Genomic DNA, 21291 nt, shown 5'->3' on the forward strand with positions numbered 1-21291 from the left:
CTCTCACTATCTCCTGCTCTCCCTTTTCTTCTACTTCTTCCTCTTCTTCCCTCCCTTCCTTCTCCACCACACAAACCCGGCATCTATTTCAGTCTTTCGGACTTCCTCAATCTTCCCGTCTCCCTTTCATTCCTTCCTCCCATATCTCCATTCATATTCCCCTCGTGGCTTGTCTAACAGTTCTAAGCGAGGTTTGTCTTCCCTGGAGTCTGGTAGTCTCCCGCCTTGGCCCGATTTTGGAGGGTGTCGATCGTGATCTTCAAGATATCCTGCGTATCTTAGTCTTTGTCTGTCCGACTTTTTCTTGACACGCGATTGACCCTTTCCACACCCCTGCGGGAACTGGTACTAGCACCACTTTTCATCTCGCACCCGTCTTCACTTTCCTTCCGAGCTTGTTTTGCGTAGGCCTTCGCATCACGGGACTCGACTCACTTCTCCCCCTTGACTTCCGGCTTGCTTTCGCTCGGATGTCTTCAGCTTTCACTCATTCTCTGCAAAACCAAGTTTGATGAGGGATCGTCCTTCCGTCGCGGCCCGTATTTGAACCTTGCCATTTTCCGTGGGGTGTTCAACTTTCAGGTCTACCACCTACGCAACACTGGCGGTACGCTGCAGCCACCCAGACTCCGTGTAATTCACCTCAACTTTCTACCGCTCTGAGGGCTGGTCATGGCCTCGGACAGGTCGCCGCCCCAGAAGCGACCGCAACAACAACAACAACAACACGTGAAGTCCACCTCACCATCACATCGCATGCCCACTTCTGGTCAAACATCCCGAAGGGGATCCGCGGATTCTTCCACCGCCCAAGGCAACGCCACCGCGAATGAATCATCATCGCAACCCATGACAGCCAGCGCAACTCCTTCAGAGGCTGCGGGTGCGGAGCCGCCCAGCACCTCCGCCACTCCTGCGCCTTATGGCACTCGGTCAAGGGGTCGCAATGCGCCTCGCCCCAACTACGCCGAAGATCGCGACATTGACATGGATCTCGAACTGCTTCCCCCCTCAGCACCGAAATCATCCAAGAAAAGTAGTGGTACAGCTGCCACTAGCGCTACTAATGGTGTCAAACTAGACGGCGAGAAGGCTCCATCATCGTCGAATTCTMGAAAGAGCCTAACCGCGGTGAATGGACCTAATGCCGCAGCCGCCAAGGACGCGATTCCTGGCACGTCTTCTTTCTCTGCAAAGCCAGACGATGGAGCCGTATCTTCGAGCTCGTCGAGAAAACGTAAACAACCGGGGAGCTCTACGAACTCGAACTCCACTAACGGAAATGCGGCCAAAAAAATCTTTACCGCTGCGCCAAGCGCGGACCCCAACCTGCCTGAGTCCAACATGGTCTCTTTCGAGAACAGTGGTGCCTACCTCAAGGATGGCAAATTAATTGCCGATGACGGCACATCATTCGCTGTGAATGGTAAGTTCATTCGACATACAATGCCTGATGGGCGGTTTTTGCTAAATTCGTAATTCAGATCATGTTTACCTTATTTGCGAACCTCCGGGAGAGCCGTACTACCTTGCTCGAATCATGGAGTTTCTTCCGTCCAAGGATAAACCCAATGGACCCATTGAAGCGCTGCGAGTTAATTGGTACTATCGACCTCGTGATATTCATCGCATCGTCGCAGACACGAGACTTGTCTTCGCTTCCATGCATTCCGACACGTGTCCGCTCACATCATTGCGTGGAAAATGCCAGATCAAGCATCTGTCGGAAATAGATGATTTCAATGCGTATCGGAAAACCCGGGACTCATTTTGGTACGACAAAATGTTCGACAGGTATATTCATCGCTACTACGAGGTCGTCCCAACGAAGAAGGTGATCAATGTACCGGCCAATGTCAAGAAGGTCCTCGATGAACGTTGGAAGTTCATCCTAGTGGAGATAGGAAAACGGAAAGAACTGTTTAGTGCGGTCAAAACCTGCAAGCGATGCGGTTTGTACGCTGCGAGGTAGGCATTATTTGATAAGAGGCATAAGAGATCCTTCGAGTTTACCACTGACTCATCTTTATAGCAATGACTCGGTTGATTGCGCTGTCTGCCACAATACTTATCACATGTACTGTGTGCGTCCAGTCCTCACCAAAAAACCCGCCCGAGGGTTTGCATGGGCCTGTGCAGCTTGCAGCCGCGCACAGGAAAAGAAACTTGAGGCTCGAAACACGCCCATCATCGGTGAAGCTGCAGCAGAACCGGAGGAAGAAGTTGCCGAAGAAGAAGAGGAGGATCCGAATGGACTTTCTAACGGTACCAATGTCAGTACGCCTGGTCCGGCGGCGGAGGAACATCCTCGTCCAGCGACGAAGGAACAGATCGCGCAAGCCCGGATGTGGCCCTACCGTTATTTGGGGATTCATTGTCGGGTGGAAGATGCCCTCGATTACGATGACCGCATCTATCCTCGAGCCAGTTCTCGACTGGGACCACGGCATCAAGCGATTGTCAACCCATGGCCTGGCCGTCCCGTCGAGTACGCCAAGCCGATTGATATCAAAAAGAAATATTTGAGTCGCTCTGGCCGCAAAGATTCGAAGCTCTCGAAAGAGGCTCAGGCAGCAATCGAAGCAGCGAAGCAGGAAATTGCAAACCGCCCCAAATGGGTCATGGATGAACCAGTTGGATACGTGCGACGCGGCGAGGATGAACCCGTTCTAATAAACGGCAAGCTAACCCGTACTGCCGAAGTACTGTTTAAGATGCCCACTGCAACGCAGATCCCGAGCCGGGGCGAAGATGATGCGCCTGGAGCGGAACTCAGTCCTGCTGATCGAGAGAAATTTATCGACGAATATATGGAACGGGCCAAGGAAATCGCACCTCAATTAGGAGAGGAGAAGTACGCTACAAATTTCCTGGACAAGGCCTTGGAGCTTTTGTATTCGAACAGTTTTGATGCCGAAGCCGCTCTCGCAAAACTGAAACAGCAAAACAAATACAAGGACCTGAAGGAACCGCATTTGCGCCCCGAGGAAGTGAAGTTGTTCGAACAGGGCGTTGCCAAGTACGGATCAGAGCTGCGCAATGTGACCAAACACGTCGGTACAGTTCCGCATTATCAGATCGTTCGATTCTACTATATGTGGAAGAAGACCCCGCGTGGTCGGCAGATTTGGGGCAGCTACGAGGGCAGAAAAGGCAAAAAGGAAGTCAAACGGCACAGTGCCAATTCGAAACTCGTGGATGACGTGGCCGACGACCACGATGATTCGGCCTTCGATAATGAGAAAGCGGCCGAGAAGAAGCGTGGCTTCCAATGCAAGTTCTGCTCCACGCGGTCTTCGCGGCAGTGGCGACGCGCCCCTGGCGTTCCTCCTGGCACCACGACCCCGAGCGAGCCATCGAAGAAGGACAAGGGCCCATTGCTCACTGTGGCGCTCTGTCTTCGCTGTGCTTTACTGTGGAGGAAGTACGGGATCCAGTGGGAAAGCGTAGATGAAGTTGCAAAGAAGATCGCGCAGAGCGGCAACAAGTCCTGGCGCCGCCGAGTCGACGAGGAATTACTGACGCAGCTCCTGCTCTCGACTGAGACACCGATCAGTATCAACAGTGCCACTGCAGCCACTGCGGCCTCGATCGGTGTGCCGGTCAACGCGAACCCGCAAGTACAGCAACAAGACTCCAACAAGAAGAAGGCAAAGCCCAACGAGAAAGAAAGCACTGCTACTACGCCGGTTCCCACCTCGGTCGAACCGGCACCGAAAAAGAAACCAGCCCCGGAGAAAGCGCCAGAGCCGCAACCAATCGTTCCGGATCCGCCAAAGGCCAAAACACTTCCCTGCGCCGTTTGCAACGGGCTGGAGCCTTTGGGCGACCAACACCTGTCGTGCCGAGATTGCCGTTTGACCGTTCATCGTAACTGCTATGGAGTCAGTCCATCGCGTAATTGTGCGAAGTGGCTGTGTGATATGTGCTCGAACGACCGCAGTCCCATGATTTCCACTTGTTACGAATGCGTTCTGTGCCCTGTGATCTGGACGGAGCATGAACTGATGGAGGCGCCAAAGGTATCGCATAAGAAAAAGACGGATCGTGATCGGGAGAAAGAGAGACTGGAGAAGGAGATGGTGCAGGAGGCTATCAAGCTTTATCGGCAACGACAAGAGGCTGTAGGAAAACCAATCGGTCCACGAGAACCGTTGAAGCGAACTGCCGGTAACAATTGGGTTCATGTCATGTGTGCTGTCTGGACTCCAGAGATCAAGTTCGGCAATGCCAAAGAGCTCGAGCCTGCGGAGGGATTTGGACTTATCGCGGCAGACAGGTACAGGGACGTGTGCAAGCTCTGCAAGACCACCAAAGGTGCATGCGTTACCTGCAGTCACAGCGGCTGCAATGCCCGTTTCCATGTGGGTTGTGCTTTTCAGGCACAGTACACCTTCGGGTTCAACATAACGCCAGTCAAAAGTTCCCGACGGGACACTGTCAGCAGTATACGCCTTGGAGAGGAGGTGGGAGCAGCAACCGCGGGCATCTGGTGTCCACACCACGCCCCTTCATCCGGCCTTCACCAGATTGGTGAGGTGACCGGAGAAAACGGTTTGAACGCACTTCAACAATTCGTTCAGTCGTACAAGCAGGCAGACTTGACCTTGCCCGGGACGGTTCGAAGAGCGGCATATGTACAACAAACGGTGAATGCTTCTCAGCAAGCAACGACCGCCGGAAGTCGGCGCGCCTCCGCCATCAATGGTGTCGTCACTGCTGCCACTCAATCGACACCCACGACGAAGGACAACCAGAAACCCGCCGCGACGGCTCCAGAGCAACATACGGATGAGATGGAGGTCGATTCTGGAAGCCGTGCTCCCCGGCAAGTTTCCAGTCCCGAGGTGGAGCGGAAATGCTGTCGTTGCTCTACCTCGTTCAGTCCTCGGTGGTGGCCGATCGACGGTTCGCGGCGAGCTGCTGTCCTTAACAGCAGAGGCTCAAGCATGAATGGAGTTGGAATGAGTTCTGCCAGCCCGCCATTCCTTTCCCAGAATCTACCCCAGCATGCTCTACCCAAGCTGAATGGCGATTACAGCTCGATCGCGGAGGGGCCACTCTACGAATGCCACAAATGCTACCTGAAAAATGCTACAGCTCAGCCATCTCCGGAGCCTCGACCGTCTCCTTACTCAGCGCAGCGGCCAGTGCTGCCCGCCCCCCGAATCCCCGAATATCATGGGCATCCTTATGGACCACACGCGCATCCGACTCCCCCTCCGACCAATGCCCTCCCAAGGCCGCTTAGTGGCCCTCTTGCTCATGGCTCTGAATGGTACCCAGCTCATGAACAGCGATCGACCGAGCTTGCCGATGGTAAGTTGCGCAATGGCTTACCAGTTCCGGCATACCACGGCKGACCGCCCCCCGTCCAGACTCATTCGCTTAATGGCTTTCAACATCCGACGCCACCTGCTCACCACGCACCTCCCCCACCTCCACCGCCTCATTATCCCGGCGGTGCGCCTCCACCTCCGCACCAGCCGTACACTGTTCATCAAAGCCCGTATGCGCCAGTGTCCATACCATCACCTCACCCGTCCCATGCACCGGGCCCTCGACCGTACGCATCCTCAGCGTCACCTCCGACGGCACAAGCGACCGTCGTCCGCCACTCTCCTCAACACTCTCTCAGCGCTTTGAACGGAGGCCCGCCTCCGCGAATGTATTCTGTGGATCGCATTCTCAGTGCGCCGACACAATCACCCCCAGTGTCGCAAGCGCGTATGGATCCCCGGGGGTTGTCGCCTCCAGGCAAAATGGAGGAGACGCCTCTCAGTGCAGCCGGAGGAGCGATGAGCACTGGCAGGAGTTCGGGTGTCAATGGGACGCACGGAGGATCTGGGGCAAGCGCCAGTCCATCCTTAAAAAACCTTCTTTCCTAGCGTGGGCTATGAGAGTACGGAAAGAGGGGTGGATTGCGAATGTATGATAGTGTTTGTTAATTTTCGTTTTGCTTTCTGGCATTCAAACTGGGGTTGGGATTTCTTGTCATTATGAGCGCCATTTTTTATTTGTCCATTTATTATTCTGCTACTTTGTTCTCCCCCCTTTTGAATGCCCATGCTTCTGGGAGCCATTATCTACAGGCAAGAGGATTAGAGATTCAGATCATCATCATTTTGGGGTGCATAGGTTGGGGTTCGATTGTTGCAGCTTCAGGCTGTGTATATTGCATTTTAACGAGACGAACAAGCTTTATTTGATTAACTCAAAATCAGTTTGTGTTCTATTGTTAGTATTCAATTCTTGACTCGGGGAGGTCAACACGGGATACTGTCGCATGTCTGAGAGATCAGCCAAGCAAGGTATTTATCCCTTGAACCTTTTAGCTTCTCTTCCTACGGAGTACTTCCGATCAACACAATTCCGTCCGTATTTACTGGTAGGCAATCGGCTGAAAATTGGATTCGATGTTAGGCGCCAGCGCTCTTTTGTCAATTATCCGTAGGCACTGTCTTTTCATATTGCCCCGTAGGCTGTAGTATATGTTTACGTGATGAGCCCGGACGCGGAGAACCTTGTAGACTACTCATCGCAGTAGGCAGACGCTAGGGGGAATTCTGGAATCTGGACCGTCTCCAGAGCGGGGCCACAATGTAACTCGAGTCAATCTGTACTCGATACGGACTAAGGTATCTACGGAGTATCTGTATTTGAGTCTAGTACGTTTATCATGAAGTGAATAGAATCAAAAGATGGATATCTAGTGCTTTCTCTCTGAGGAGCCGATATCAATAATAGATCGATCAAGACGATCTTCAACTTTAAAACATGAATGTGACTCGGCCGTTGTGTCTGCGGGAGTCGCCACATAACATCATCGCCGTCCTGTACTTACTTGATATGGAATCTCCGTTGTGTTTGCAAATTGCAGCAACTTTGACGGAGAACCTAAGGCACCAAAGATAAGTTCTGTGGCATCACATCACGTCAATGGTCGACTTGCCACTGATCAATTATTACATCTGAGGCCTTGGGTGGTGTGGTTTTGCGCTTGCGCCCCTGAGGATTGATTAATTTTGATTACCTGAGTAGCCCCTTAGGTCATAGGTGAAGGTTTTAATCTGCATGTACGGCGTACCTTGGACTCTGTAATTACTCTGTCTGTCTTTCAGAGGCTCTTAGGCAGCAAATATCGTTCATGTTAAAATGATACCTGATACCTAATATTCCCACCTAAAGTGGACTTCACAGTTGGGTAGGTAAGGTAGGTTTTTAATAATGTAGTTGAGAACCTCGGTACGTGTCATTGTAAATTTGGATAGACGAAATTACGATCCATAAACAGCCATAGATACCCACAAAGGATACAACCTGATTTGCTCAGCCAGCATTCTAGAAAACGCGCGGAGTGCCCGCCGTCGATGAGATTGGACGGCGTGATCAATGATTAGGCGTTCTGGCCTCCCCACTTGCTCCACTTACTTTATCTTGAATTTTTCTTTTCTTTTCCTGTCAGGCGTCTGAAATCTGGATGGTATTGGGTAAGTTTTATTACTGATGAAGAGATGCGTGAGGTGGAATATTGCGCAAGAAATGCAATGCGACAGTCTTCCCCTTTGAGCTGAGCTTGATTCGGTGCCAAGGTACCTTAGCAACTGCCCTAGATACGCTGTACCACCGACTCGGAATGTTTCTAGATGGATTTCTTGCATCGTTCTCCTTGCCTTTGCTTTTTTCTCTGCAGGTGATTTGTCTGATGTTGATCCGAAAGTTGAGCTGAGCACGTTCATGATATTCAAGCATCTTAAGCCAAGAGTAGACTACACGCTACCTCAGGCTCGTTATTATCGTCATCTATTTTGCACAATTGAGCAATGGGCACTGCTAAATATGCCTGGTTCTCATTATCTGTAAGGTATCTTAGTAACTCTTTAGTAAGATGATCACCGTAATACCTTACGGGTAACGTTGTAATTACCTTACCGACTCGGTAAGGATCGGCCCCATCGCCGAGTCTCTGACGACGCCCGCACCCGCTGTGCCGCGACCTTCTGGAAGACTGGAAGAAAACCCCAAGAAGAATCCTCATCTGCAGAGTACGACCATCTACAATACTACCCTAATAATAGTTGGATGTAGTAGGTACTACTAATAATAATGCGTAGATATTATCGTCTAGTCGATCTTAATTCTAATTTGGACCTCTCGCTAGCTCTAATTGCCTTTACCTCAGTCGTCAGTAAAGTAGACCCTCATAGGCTCTGTGGTCTGGTTGCTCATTCCTCTCCTCTCGTCTCCTCCTCCACTTGGACCCTCCCTGAGATCGACTTCCTTCTTTTTGCCCTGTCTCATTATTCATCTCTCCTCCTGCTCCATCAGCCTCAGTGTATCTAGGCACAGTCAATCTCCATCATCGTCATCCCCATACCTTTTCTTTTTTTCCCTTTAATTTTTCCCCCTACCTTTTTTTATGTAGTCTTTTCGACCTCTCATTCCCTACGCTTCACCATCGACTACAACGGAGTAGACAGACACCATCGCGTTTCCTTTTCCTCCTTTCCACCACTTAACCTCATTCCACACTAGTGGTTATCCTCCTCCCTTGTCCCGTTACATCGACGTCAATCCTCACCAAGGAAATCCGACTCGTGCGACAATTCCGTCTTTGTCCTCCCCGATAAACAAGACCTGGTTGTTGTTCCAGTTGCCTTCTCCATTGCATCTGTCCATCTGCGTGCCGTCTCTATTCCGCCTGGCCGTCTCGGAGGCCCATCATGGCATCCTGAGAATTCCCCCCATCCCCCGATCCAGGACCTCGAATTTCGCGTCCGCCTCGGCTAGGCGATTCTTGAAAACGTTGCGATTCCGATTCTTCGCTTTCTGGTGGATTATCGACCGACGTGTATCTGTCTAAGACAGCCTTTTGCGAAAATCACTGCGGCAATTGGTGCTCCCTCCCGACCGTTTCACCTCGACGCCACGACTGCTATTCTCTTTGATCGATTGATCTTTTGCGATCCGTCGCAGCATATCGCTTTATATACATCTCTCATTCTCTTCCTTTCAGGAGCTTTATATTATATACGATTCAAAAGTGAGTGTACTGTGAAGTGCGTGCGGATTTGATGATTGCGGCCGATGCCGGCATGTCTTGTGAATTGAGGATCAAGGGTGCGCTACTGCAGGGTTGGACTGGACTCTGGATTGTCTCAGAACGAGACATCTAGGCAAGGGACTGCTGTCTTGCTTCCCCCGCAGGACAACAGTCGAAGTCCAACCTGCTGTGGGAATCTGCAGGGAACAAACTCATTGTTCGGGATTGCGCCGCTGGCGTGGATCGTCATTCGTTTGTTCCCTCATCGTTCTCTGCTTGCAGGGCCCTTGCTTTTGACTCCTTTCGCTTGCATATACAGTTACATTCGGATCATGGCGACCATGAGCGCTAATGCCACTTCTATAGAGTTTATAGAATCCTCATCGAACCGAGTCCCTCGTTACAACATTGCGCCCCGCTCCCGTACAGCTCTTCTGTCGGCCGCTCCTTTTTTTCCCTTCTACCGGACTCACGCCCGACGATCTTGGTGTCCGCATACCATATGACACCGAAGCCAGACTGGGCATCTCTTCTTTCCTTCTACCTTTCTTTCTGCCGCTTTTCCTTAGATCTTTGTGAGCCTTCTTTTTGAGCCGAGAATCTCCTGGCGATGGGCGTACCCAATCCGGCCGATACTATGGATCGTATCGAATGCTGCGCAGTATATATCGACGATCGCGTGCAAGAGGAACGATGGGTGGACCGGGATTCTTTTGGCTCGACAACCGCCACTTCCCGCAGCGACACAATTCGTGACGATGAACCTGAATCGTTGCGGACGGACGTGGCGCTTTTGTTGGAAGTGTGTAAACAAAGTATGCACTGTCCTCCGCTCCATCACTTCTACGGATGCTGATTGAATTGCAGTATACCTCTGTCATGTMGGGACATCTCTCGCCGCCAAACTCGCCGAGCTCTCTGATAGTGCCAGCAGTAAATGCACGCCTATTTTCGCTTTCTTCGACATTGAACTTGGTCGCAGCGAGGACGCCGTCCGGGATCGTCGCAAAGCCAGTCGCGCTTCGTGGCCGGACGCGGGCCCTCCATCTCCGACATCTATCCGTCGCGGATTCACCTTCTCCGCTCAATCTGACTCCTCCTACGGCTTGCAGTTGCTTTCGGGGGTATCTGCAGACATTCAAGTCTCCGAGATCCCAAACCTGGTCATACCGATTGCAGTCTTGCGCCACTCGCCCGATGAACCAACCAGCGATCCTACATCACAACCGTCTGCCACTCCCCTTTCTGATCCGCAGCAGATTTCCAAATGCGTAGATGCAGGCGCGGTCGACGTTCTCTCGACACCAATGGACAGGGCAAGAGTGCAGGGCTTGATAGTCCATGCCTATCGGGTGCACAAGTCGGCGCGCAAGGAACAATCTCGCTTCCTCGCCAGGAAAAAGTCGCGAAAACAATCGTGGGTGGGTGTGCACGATGAGCAGCCATATGCCTACTTGAGAGAGGCAATGTAAGTGCATTCCGGATAATGCGGCAGCCGCGGTGCTAATTTATTCTTCTAGGGTATCCAAACTCATGAAGGGTATTTGCAACCCCGAGGAAGTCATTGAAGAGTTCCAGGACAGGTGTGTTTGCTCTACATTCGAGTTTTTACCCACCAGCTAACGTGTAGAAGGGACCTGGATGTGACTCCAGAGCGGCAGAACGTTGTGAGGAAGTTCATCGGGAAGTGGGACTTCACTGCTCATGAATTCTCCGAAGACGAACTCGTGTTTGGGGCCTGCGAGATGCTTCAGCATGCTTTCACTCTACCCAACTTAGATGAATGGAGATTAACACCATGTAAGTGATTTGTGATGTTTGATACTCTTAAGGACTTGACTTACGCAGGACCGTTTTCTTTCGTTAGGTGAGCTTCGAACTTTCCTGCTCGCTTGCCGCGCGTCGTACAATTCATTTGTCCTCTACCATAATTTCCGACATGCCATTGATGTGCTGCAATCAGTGTTTTGCTTCCTGGTGCATATTGGTGCATTGCCCCCATATGGCTCTGTTGGTCCCACTTCTGATTCGCCGTCCTCCATTGCATCTCTCTTGACACCGTTCGACACTCTAACCCTGCTTATTTCGGCAATCGGCCACGACGTCGGTCATCCTGGAGTCAACAATTTCTTCTTGGTGAAGCTCAACGCTCCATTGGCGCAACTATACAATGATAATTCAGTCCTGGAGGCTTTCCACTGCGCTGCGTTCTCTCAGATCCTGCGGCGCCACTGGCCTGCGGCTTTCAAGGATAGACAACTCCGGAAACTGCTCATCAGTTCGATTCTGGCAACCGACATGGGCGTACATCAGAAGTTTATGGAACGGCTGGGGTCTCTGCAGGAGAAGTTCTACGCGAATGGCAAGTCTGTCGATGGCTGGAAGCCGCAGGATATTGAAATCTACAAAACGCTTGTCTGTGGCCTTTTGATCAAATGTGCTGACATCAGCAATGTGGCGCGGCCGTGGGATATCGCGGAAAAATGGACCAAGATTCTACAGGAAGAATTTGCCAATCAGGGGGAGATGGAGCGAGAGGTAGGCATGGAAACTGCTTTGTTCGGTGGTCCACCGGAGCTGGGAAACGTCTACAAGCTCGCCACCGGTCAGATCGGGTTCATGTCTATCTTCGCTCTCCCTCTCTTCGAGGGCGTTTCGGACCTTCTGCCTGAGCTGCGATTCACAGTCGAGCACATCCGGACCAACCAGACTCGCTGGCACTTTCTGGCCGACATGGAGAAACGAAAGCAGTCGTTGCTAGACCCGCGTTTCGAGGGCGGCCTTTCCCCTCGCTCGCAGAGCCCGGCCGCGAGTTTCAAAGGTCTGCGAGCACCGTTGAATGAGAGCTCTGCTAGGTCGGCGCTTGACCCTGACAACCCTGCGACGCAGCGACGCGAAGAAACCGGCGACTACTTTGGGACGATTGAATCATCTCCGAGTGATTACAATGAGAACACCATCAGTCCTGTCGTATCGCCAGACACCCCAGGCCCATCGATGGATATCACAGGCAGTCCGATACCATTCTTATCTCCTCGAAAATCCTCCACTGCGCTTCCTGACCTCGCGATGATCTCGGTATCCGGCACGTCTCCTGAGACGAATGGACCGGAGCCAGCTGGAGATTTCGAAGGGCAACCTGGCCAAAGTGCCCGGCGCTCTTCGAGGGACGCTGTTCCCGCCGCCGTCATCTTTGCCAACATGTCCGATGACCCGAATCGCTCCAATTCCCAACACACCAGTGGTGAATCCACTGAAAGAGAAGTAGAGCGACCGAGCAGTTCTCGGCAGGGACCGCAGGGGCACCGTCGCCATCACGCCAACACCAACTCGACCGGACGCGGCTCAGGCGCACCGAACTCGCAGCGTAACAGTTGCACGCGCACGCACAGCTTGAGCACATATAGTAATACCATGACGCCCATTTCTCCGGCCACCAATGCCACCAGTTTCGTCACTGTCGACAGCGGGGACGAAAAGGGCCATTCCCGGGAACACATCAGAGATGAGCATGACGAGTCGGACGGTGCACGGCCCGGTTCATCGAAACAGTACTCCGCCGGTGAAGGGCCGTCCGAGGGTGACACCCATTTCAGCGATACCAACACCTCTCATTCACACATGGATGACGGGAGCAAGAGTCCCATCGCCACTTCCGTAGTGGGGAACGGGTCCAACAGCCCCGCGCATTCTACAACGACAACACCGAGCGTCAAGAATGAGGGGCATCCCCCTTGGGATGACCCAACGGCCGGTGAGCAGCCTCCACGCAAGCTGCCGAAACGGCGGAGTCGCCTTCGCTTGGCGTTCTGGAAGCGCAAACCGCATCATTCGCATAACCATGAGCTGAGCGGGGAGACTTGAGCTTTCCTTTTCCTCTCGCTTCACCTTCTCCTGGCCTAATCTTGCTTTCTTGGTGATTTTGTTTCAAGGTGTTTGGCTCCTGGCGATACATGGTTGGATCCTAAATGGAGGAATGACGAAGGACTCACGAATGGTATATCCGCTGACGAACTTGTGCTTACGATGGATTGCATGATTCTACGACTAGGCTTGGACGCTCGGTCAGCTCTACACTCGGTCATACATGCATTTATTCGATGGTCAGGCAATGTGCTCCTTGCCGTCCTCGCTTTAGTAGTGCCGAGTGACTTGGAAGTGCCCCTTCCGGCTATCAAGTCTCATTCCTTCTTTGCTACTTTTCTTCACCATCTATATTCTTTCCTTTCTCATTTACTTCCTTATTTGCTATATTTTCTGTGGGCAATCATGATTGATTCCCAATGATGCAACGCAGACCGGTTGGGATCAGGAAATCAAATTAGAAACGGGGCGTGGGTTGGCGTTTGGAGGATCCAGAGTTCTTCCCATGCGTGGACTGAACTGTATCATTTCTTGTTTTTGAGACATTCTCTTCGATTTCTTTTTTTGCTATTGTTGATTCATATCACCATATCACGATTCCTATCGACACGGTTAGCCAACCTGCTGTTCACTTATCATGCTAGATTCGGCGAGTCTCGTTCAAAGTATTGATGTCCATCTGCTGTCTTGTCATTCTCACAAGCTCAAGATTGATCTTGATATATAGATTTGAATATAGGACTTCGTCTATCATATCGGTAGCACCTCTAAGCCTGGCAATCCTCACACTTTTCCGTTTCCTTCTCTTGACTCTGTTTTTGATTACCCCCGTTCTCCTGCCTCAAGGCCCGATCCGTATGCCCCAAATCCCTCTGCGGATCAACCACATTCCTCACCCGGCTTTTGAGCACCTTGACCTCTATCCAGCATCAGCCCGTGGTAACCAAAAGAAGCCACATCCCCATTTTCCCTAAAAGAAGGAAAGAAAGAAAGTAACATACCAGGAAACCCCCCATCAACCCTCCGATCCCAGAGCACACTCTCCCGCACCCCCGTCTCAGACGCAGACGCAGACGTAATACTCACGATGAACGTACCCCCCGTACACGGCACGAGAGCTACCTCGCCAAGGCTCGTCGAGAACGTAGAGAGGAGTTCCTGGGCGAACTTTCCGCAATCACGTTAGCAATAGCAATGGCATTTGTCCTGATCGTGTCCTGATACTGATCCTGGTGGAACGAGGGGAAAGGGCAGCGGACGTACATAAGCGGCTCGGAGCATCCATTTACATTGCGTGCAGTATTTGATGGTGATTCGGGGGAGGTTTGTGGTTGTGGTTGCTGTTGTGGTGGTGGTGGGGGGATTTGTATTTGTGCTTGAGGTCGAGGTTGGTGGGTGTTGTTCGATTGGGGGGGTTGGTTCGGTCATTTTCAGTTTCACTAGGGTATGTTCACTACCAGGGATCGCGTAGGTGATCTCTGTATAGTCGACTACGTGGTTATTTGGGTTATTGACTGGAGGGCTGGTGAGAGGAGATGGTGGTGAGGTGGTTGATGATGTCAGCGAGTGGGCGGCTTTCTGAAGGTCGGGCTTGGTTTATATCGGATGGTTAAGATGAAATACTGTAGTGGGATGCGACTAGGCATTAGACTGGTAAGGTAAGACATTGATTGCTGTATTAGAGCTGGAAACCAGCGATTTCTACTTTACAAGATGCTGGGACTTAGCTCTCAGCCTCCACAGCCGAGGAATGTGCTTTTCGAACCCATGAAACACCATCCGTACCAATCACTCACTCACTGCAGACAAAGGAAATATGGCAGAATCACAATCACACGAATTCGGAGACGACGAAGACCAACGTAGATAGATGAGGAAGTTTTAGAAGAGAGAAATTAGAGAATATAGAAGAGAAGAAGACAAAGTCGAGTCGGCGCATCCTCAAGTGCACCACAGATAGCTGGACGCTGAGATCAATGATCATCCCTGGGACGATGTAATGCGATGCGACGCATGCTTTGTTCAGTGGTCGGCCTCCCGGAATCTCTGCAAGACCAGCACGCGTTCCTCCAGTCGACCCGTCATAGCCGAACAATTGCCCACAGACACAGCCGTCACGATTACTAGGTTTCATTGTTCGATGGATGAGGTGTTTTTCAGTTATCGTCGTGATGATAGAAGCGGGAAGCCATGTCGAATCCCGAGAGTCCAAAGATAATGTCAAAAGTATTAGGCGAAAGGAAGAGAAATGGGGCGGGAAATCATGCGGATAGGGAATAGAAAGTCGCGAACAACAGCTTCAAAATCAAGTCGAGCCGTCTTCGATTTCGGAAAAGAACATTCAGTGTCATGACACCATTACATGACCGTGCAGCAACCTCCCTGTTGTTGAGGAGCATACGGATCCTCGCGCTTATCAACCTGGGTTTGTGTCAGCACTCCGCCTCCTGATCACTTTCCTTCATATCGAGGTAAATCGCATCGCATACCTGGCCCCATACAGATGGTACCATAAAATCACGAGTATTGTTGCAGTAGTTGATCAACCTGGTCAGAGAACGGTTTGTGAGTATTCGGGTCAAGTCTGGACGGCGGTCGGCAACTGGGTCACAACGATCCCATCGCTCATCATAGAGATGAATCGACAGAGACGATGACGGTTGCAAAGGCAATTGGAATCGGACACTTACGACATGGCAGCCTCGGACACCTTCACTCGAGGACGATCCAGATCCTCCTTTAAGCGAGCATTGAGCTCTGTCAAGCGACGATATTTAAGATCAGCCACACTCTGCTTCTTGTTCTTGACATCTCCCCCCGATCGCAGCTCGTAGGCAGGCATTTTCGTTTCCGATTTGCGTGATCACCAAGAGCCGACGAAGTGAAAGGACAATTGTAGACAATTCCCTACACGCGACAACGGGGTAGGGAGACCGTGGCGAGTTGCTGAGCCCTAGTGGATAGGTAGACTGGGTTGAGGAGAAGCTTTGGCGCGCTGAACCGGGAGAGTAAGGGGAATCCGGAAAAAGCGGGCGGAGTGACCACAAAAAAGGGAGGGGATTACTGGACAGTCAACAGTCGACACAGAAAGAGCGAGGGGGCCGAGAGGATCAGCGGTAGGAAACGAACGGATTTAGTGGGGAAATTAAGGAAAGGAAAATAAAAAGAAAAGATCAGAGGAAGAGTAGTAGAGTATCAGAAGAAGAAGAAGGACGACGAAGAAATGGAGGGAGAAATGAGACCCTACTATTGGAGAGGGAGCGACGGGGGAGGAGCTATTACTAGCAGTCTAGCACGAGCAGCACAAACACCAGAGGAGAATAGATAAATAATAACTACTAATAATGAAAAGGTCAAGCCAAGTCCACTCTCGCAGGAACCGACAGTTTCCGACTGTGGGAAAAAAGCGATTAGACTGATGGTACTGACTCCAAAGTAGATAGTGAAACCCCCTGAGAGCAATGGTGCGGTGCTACGGACGATGGTCTTATTTAAACTTTGAACAATCTGGACGGATGGGGCTTAATCTTGGGGGTTTTCTTTTGGTGAAAGCGACGGTATCAGAGAGACTGGACATTCGAGGCTCCTTGAAACAGATTGAGAATGAGTATCATCTTAAGTCTACATATATCCATCTACGATTTGATGCTTCTCGATGTGTGGAATCTCCATGTTGAAGTATCTCACGTGGACCCCTCATCAGCAGCTGGAATGTAAGAATGTATCAGACTGTCCCAAACTTACCTTACAATACACTCCGTACCTTAGGTTGGTACCTATCTGACGTACAGTATTTAATCACGTGATCTGGACGCATCTCAGCTGGAGGCGTCTACTTTGCATTTCAACGATGCACATGTTGATTGGCTCTAGAGATTGATCGGGGAATGCGAAGAAGAGTAGATTCGAAGTTTCAATACATATTGTAATCTGTATCTAGTAGAAGCTGATATCTCATACGATCATCCAGGTCGCTCTCGGTCCACAAGCAGTTCACGAGCCAGTCGACTCGTCAGTAGCGATTCGAGGGAAACCAGGACGAGCCTAGCAAAGAAGCCAATTATTTCACCTATGGGTTGGTATTCAAATCATCCAAGATGAGCATCTTCAACATATTATGTACGATTCTATGATTACTCGAGGGCGTCGACCTTTCTATTGTCTTTTCGATCACGTGATCTACGGTCGCTTATCCCAAAGTGGGAACGCCAGTTGGACCTGTTTTTTTCGTGATTCTCCCACAACGACGCATCGCCGCCGCCCTCACTTTCTTTCTGGCCGACCGTCGCGTGGCAGCATCATCAAGAAAAGGGCCTTTTTTACACTGTCGAACAGTGCTGCCCGCCCGTCGTTGTGCGATTTGACGATTTTCCACTCGAAATCTCTCCAGCCTCGATCCGAGAAGCCTCTCTGTGTCAACGATTTTCACCGGTGTCATCTTTAAAACCCACAGGGTCTATCGCCCACCATGCCGCCTCCACCCCATATCAAGCCGGAAAATGTCCTGAAAGTGAGTAGTGATCATGGAAAATAGCATCGGTAGGATTCTACTATTCAGAGACTGGTAACTGACCTCGTGATTCTCTCACTGCAGCGGGCTCAGGAACTTATCGCCGTGGGCCAGGCTCCCGCCGCCCTCAATGTCCTCCACGAACATGTCACCTCTAAGAGGACGCGCAGCAGTCCGATCGCCTCTCTGGAACCTGTCATGCTCCTTTTCGTTGAATTGTGTGTCGATCTTCGCAAAGGAAAGGCTGCCAAGGATGGTCTCTACCAATACAAAAACATCGCCCAGAACACCAATGTGGGAACCATCGAGGTAGGCAAAGGAACTTTGATTTGTGATATGATTTGCAGGGGCTGATATATGTGCTGCGAATAGGTCGTCCTCAAGAAGTTCATCGAACTCGCCGAGAAGAAGGTGACCGAGGCCCAGGCCAAAGCCGACGAAATCCAGTCCTCTCTGGAGTCCGCTGCCCCATCGTCCAACGTCGAGGATCTTGAAGCGATCGAGACCCCCGAGACCATCTTGCTCGCTACTGTTTCTGGCGAACAATCCCGCGACCGAACCGACCGCGCTGTCGTCACTCCATGGCTCAAGTTCCTCTGGGAGACCTACCGTACCGTCCTGGAGATCTTGAAGAACAATGCTCGCCTTGAGGTCATGTATCAGACCACCGCCCTGCAGGCCTTCCAGTTTTGCCTCAAGTACACCCGCAAGACCGAGTTCCGCCGTCTTTGCGAGCTGCTCCGTAACCACGTCCAGAACGCCGCCAAGTACTCTGCTCAGATGCACGCTATCAACCTCAGCGATCCCGACACTCTGCAGCGCCACCTGGATACGCGTTTCCAGCAGCTGAATGTTGCTGTGGAGCTGGAGCTGTGGCAGGAGGCCTTCCGCAGCATTGAGGACATTCACACTCTCCTCAGCCTTAGCAAGCGCCCCGCCAAGAACGTCATGATGGCCAATTACTACGAGAAGCTTGCACGGATCTTCCTCGTCAGCGAGAACTACCTTTTCCATGCTGCCGCCTGGAACCGCTACTACAACCTTCTCCGCCAGTCCGCCGCGGCTCTCGCTGCCGGCCAGGGCACCAAGAAGGAGAACCCCTCGGTGACTGAGGCTGACATGACCAAGGCCGCCTCTTTTGTCCTTCTGTCTGCTTTGTCGATCCCCGTCATCAGCACCTCTCGCTCTCGAGGCGCCTTGGTTGATGTCGATGAGGTCCGCAAGAACAAGAATACTCGCCTGACCAACCTGCTCGGTATGGCTCAGCCACCCAGCCGTGCGGTGCTCTTCCGGGATGCCCTGAACAAGGGCCTGCTCAAGCGTGCTCGTCCTGAAATCCGGGATCTCTACAACATCTTGGAGGTTGACTTCCACCCTCTCTCCATCTGCAAGAAGATCACCCCTATCCTCAAGCAGATCGGTGCCGATCCCGAGATGGAGAAGTACGTCCTGCCCCTGCAGCAGGTCATCCTCACCCGTCTCTTCCAGCAGCTGTCCCAGGTTTACGAGTCCGTCGAACTCAAGTTTGTCTACGAGCTTGCACAGTTTCCCGACCCCTTCCAGATCACACCGTCCATGATCGAGAAGTTCATCATGAACGGATGCAAGAAGGGCGATCTCGCTATCCGCGTCGACCACACCTCGGGTGTTCTGACCTTCGACACCGATATCTTTTCTTCCGCCAAGGCTCTGCATCCCGGCAGCGCCGCCGGTTCCGCCGAGAGCGAGGTCGGCTCGGTGCAGCGTCTTCAGAACACCCCTGCTGAAATCGCCCGCCTTCAGCTCACCCGTCTCGCCAAGACCCTCCACGTTACTTGCATGTACGTCGATCCTTCTTATAACGAGGCCCGTATCCAGGCCAAGAAGGCCGCCCAGGCCCGCGCTGAGGCTGGTGCCGCCAAGGAGCACGAGGAGACCCTTGCCCGCCGTGTCCTCATCGAGAAGAAGAAGGAAGCTGCCACCGATGCTCTGCAGCGCAAGCAGAGAGAGGAGGAGACCCGCAAGCGTATCCGTACTCAGCAGCTGCAAGAGGCTGAGAAGCAGAGACTGCTTGACGAGCAACGGGAACGCGAGAAGAAGCGTCTGAAGGATGAACAGGACCGTATCCGCCAGCAGGAGCTCAAGAAGCAGCTGGAGGAGCTCAAGAGTGGTGTCAAGGGCATCGACATCAGCGAGATCGACCTGGAGGACATGGATGCCAATCGGCTGCGCGCCATCAAGCTTGCCCAGCTCGAGAAGGAGAAGAACGAGCTCAATGACCGCATCCGCACCACTGCCAAGCGTATCGATCACCTGGAGCGTGCCTTCCGTCGCGAGGAGTTGAAGCACATTTCCGAGGACTATGAAGCCCAGAAGAAGCGTGACATGGAGCTTTACGAGGCCATCAAGGCCGAGACTCTCAAGGAAGCCGAGGAGAAGCACAAGGAGGCGGTTGCCCTCAAGCACCGTCTCAGCCGCCTTGTTCCCGTCTTCAGCAGCTTCCGCAAGGAGGTGTCAGAGAAGCGCCACGAGGAGTTTGAGAAGCGCCGCAAGGCCGCCGAGCGGGAGTTCGAGGCTAAGAAGAAGCAGCGTGTCAAGGAAGTTCAAGAGCGCCGCCGTCGCGAGAGGGCCGAGCGTGAAGCGGAAGAGCGCCGTATAAAGGAGGAGGAAGAGCGGGCCAAACGCGAAGAGGAGGAGCGTATCGCCAAGGAGGAGGAGCGCAGACGCGTCTTGGCTGAAGAGAAAGCCAAGCGTGAGGAAGAGAGAAAGTCAGTTTCTCCCCAGTTCTATAAATTTTATTCCCTTGGTACTAACTTACGATACAGGAGACTCGACGAGATTGCTCTACGGCAGAAGCAGCGTGAGGAGGAGGCCGAGGCTCGCCGTGCTGCTAGGAAGACTGGCCTCCCAGAACCTCCCGCCCGTGCTGCTGAGCCCGAACGTCCCGCGGAGCGGACAGCTCCTCGCCTTAACCTCGCGTCTCGTACTGGCGGTGCTCCCAGCTGGAGAGAGCGCCAGGCTGCCAAGGAGGTTACCGGCACTGCCCCTGCCGCCGCCCCTGCCGCCGCCACTGCTCCCGCCGCCCCTGCTCCTGCCGCCGAGGCCCCTAAGGAAGAGGTCCAGCTCCCCCGCAGAACCGGCGGTTACGTGCCCCCTCACCTCCGCTCTGGAGCCAGCGCCTCTCCTGCTGCCCCTCCTGCTGCTCCTCCTTCGAACGGTCCTGCCCCCGAGAAATACGTTCCCCGTCACATGCGCGAATCCAGCGCCTCCCAACCACCCTCCCGCACACAGCCTTCTCCCCCCGCCGCCAGCTCCGACAAGCCCGAGGGATCCCCCGCTCCTCAGAAGTGGGTCCCCCGGTGGAAGCAACAGCAGCAGTAGAGCTAGAGCGATCAAGCAAGCCCTTGTCTGTTGAATCTCCAAAAAAATTTTGAACGCAAAAAAGTTTCCGTTTGCCGAAACGTGGAAAAGGGTGTATGATTCGTGTCCGTTTGGAGGACTCATATCCTCATTTGCATTCTCTTACTCACTCTCTCTTTTAATTCTAACGGTGTCTCTGCTACCTTATGTGGTTGTTCTTCTCATGTTTCATGAATCTAGAGAGTGGGGACTATCCCCTTTCTTCTCTGGGTAGCCATCATGTCTGTTGTTGACTGCATTATGTCCCATAAATGAAGTCCAGGTTTTCTCGTCTATATCTTACGTCAGACGACTTTTGTTGGATGAATAATGCAGGAAGAATATGATTGTTCACTACTTTATTTCTCTTATTATGTGGTCCTGACTGTAGCTCGTGTTCGTAATCAGGCTCTATCATTACTTCCGTGGCGGTTGTCGGCACACCAAGTTACATATCGACCAGCGCATGAGGCAAAAGGAAATATAAGAACCAAAT

At 52.2% G+C, this 21291-nt stretch overlaps 5 protein-coding genes across 5 annotated transcripts; 3 read left to right on the forward strand and 2 right to left on the reverse strand.

Annotated features, from left to right (window-relative positions):
- Positions 1 to 672: 672 nt before the first annotated feature.
- Positions 673 to 5888, forward strand: Asppvi_003234 (DNA-binding E3 ubiquitin-protein ligase SNT2; the record flags this gene model as incomplete). Its single annotated transcript, XM_043299203.1, has 3 exons — positions 673 to 1426; positions 1485 to 1968; positions 2033 to 5888. 3 exons carry the CDS (start codon positions 673 to 675, stop codon positions 5886 to 5888), a joined length of 5094 nt encoding a protein of 1697 aa, XP_043155138.1.
- A 3765-nt stretch (positions 5889 to 9653) lies between these two features.
- pdeB (3',5'-cyclic-nucleotide phosphodiesterase PDE2) lies at positions 9654 to 12907 on the forward strand (the record flags this gene model as incomplete). Its single annotated transcript, XM_043299204.1, has 5 exons — positions 9654 to 9858; positions 9911 to 10511; positions 10564 to 10626; positions 10677 to 10843; positions 10911 to 12907. The coding sequence occupies 5 exons, from the start codon at positions 9654 to 9656 to the stop codon at positions 12905 to 12907; spliced, it is 3033 nt and encodes a 1010-aa protein (XP_043155139.1).
- Positions 12908 to 13674: 767 nt separating this feature from the next.
- On the reverse strand, positions 13675 to 14335 carry Asppvi_003236 (SelT/SelW/SelH family protein; the record flags this gene model as incomplete). The annotated part of the gene is made up of 3 exons (XM_043299205.1): positions 13675 to 13826; positions 13909 to 14074; positions 14171 to 14335. The coding sequence occupies 3 exons, from the start codon at positions 14333 to 14335 to the stop codon at positions 13675 to 13677; spliced, it is 483 nt and encodes a 160-aa protein (XP_043155140.1).
- A 930-nt stretch (positions 14336 to 15265) lies between these two features.
- On the reverse strand, positions 15266 to 15749 carry Asppvi_003237 (guanine nucleotide-binding protein subunit gamma; the record flags this gene model as incomplete). The annotated part of the gene is made up of 3 exons (XM_043299206.1): positions 15266 to 15328; positions 15397 to 15454; positions 15598 to 15749. 3 exons carry the CDS (start codon positions 15747 to 15749, stop codon positions 15266 to 15268), a joined length of 273 nt encoding a protein of 90 aa, XP_043155141.1.
- A 1626-nt stretch (positions 15750 to 17375) lies between these two features.
- Positions 17376 to 20777, forward strand: tif32 (putative eukaryotic translation initiation factor 3 subunit EifCa; the record flags this gene model as incomplete). The annotated part of the gene is made up of 4 exons (XM_043299207.1): positions 17376 to 17417; positions 17502 to 17726; positions 17790 to 20164; positions 20222 to 20777. The coding sequence occupies 4 exons, from the start codon at positions 17376 to 17378 to the stop codon at positions 20775 to 20777; spliced, it is 3198 nt and encodes a 1065-aa protein (XP_043155142.1).
- Between the last annotated feature and the right edge of the window lie 514 nt (positions 20778 to 21291).

This window comes from Aspergillus pseudoviridinutans, assembly GCF_018340605.1.
Source record: "Aspergillus pseudoviridinutans IFM 55266 DNA, scaffold_2, whole genome shotgun sequence".
NCBI classification, from domain to species: domain Eukaryota; kingdom Fungi; phylum Ascomycota; class Eurotiomycetes; order Eurotiales; family Aspergillaceae; genus Aspergillus; species Aspergillus pseudoviridinutans.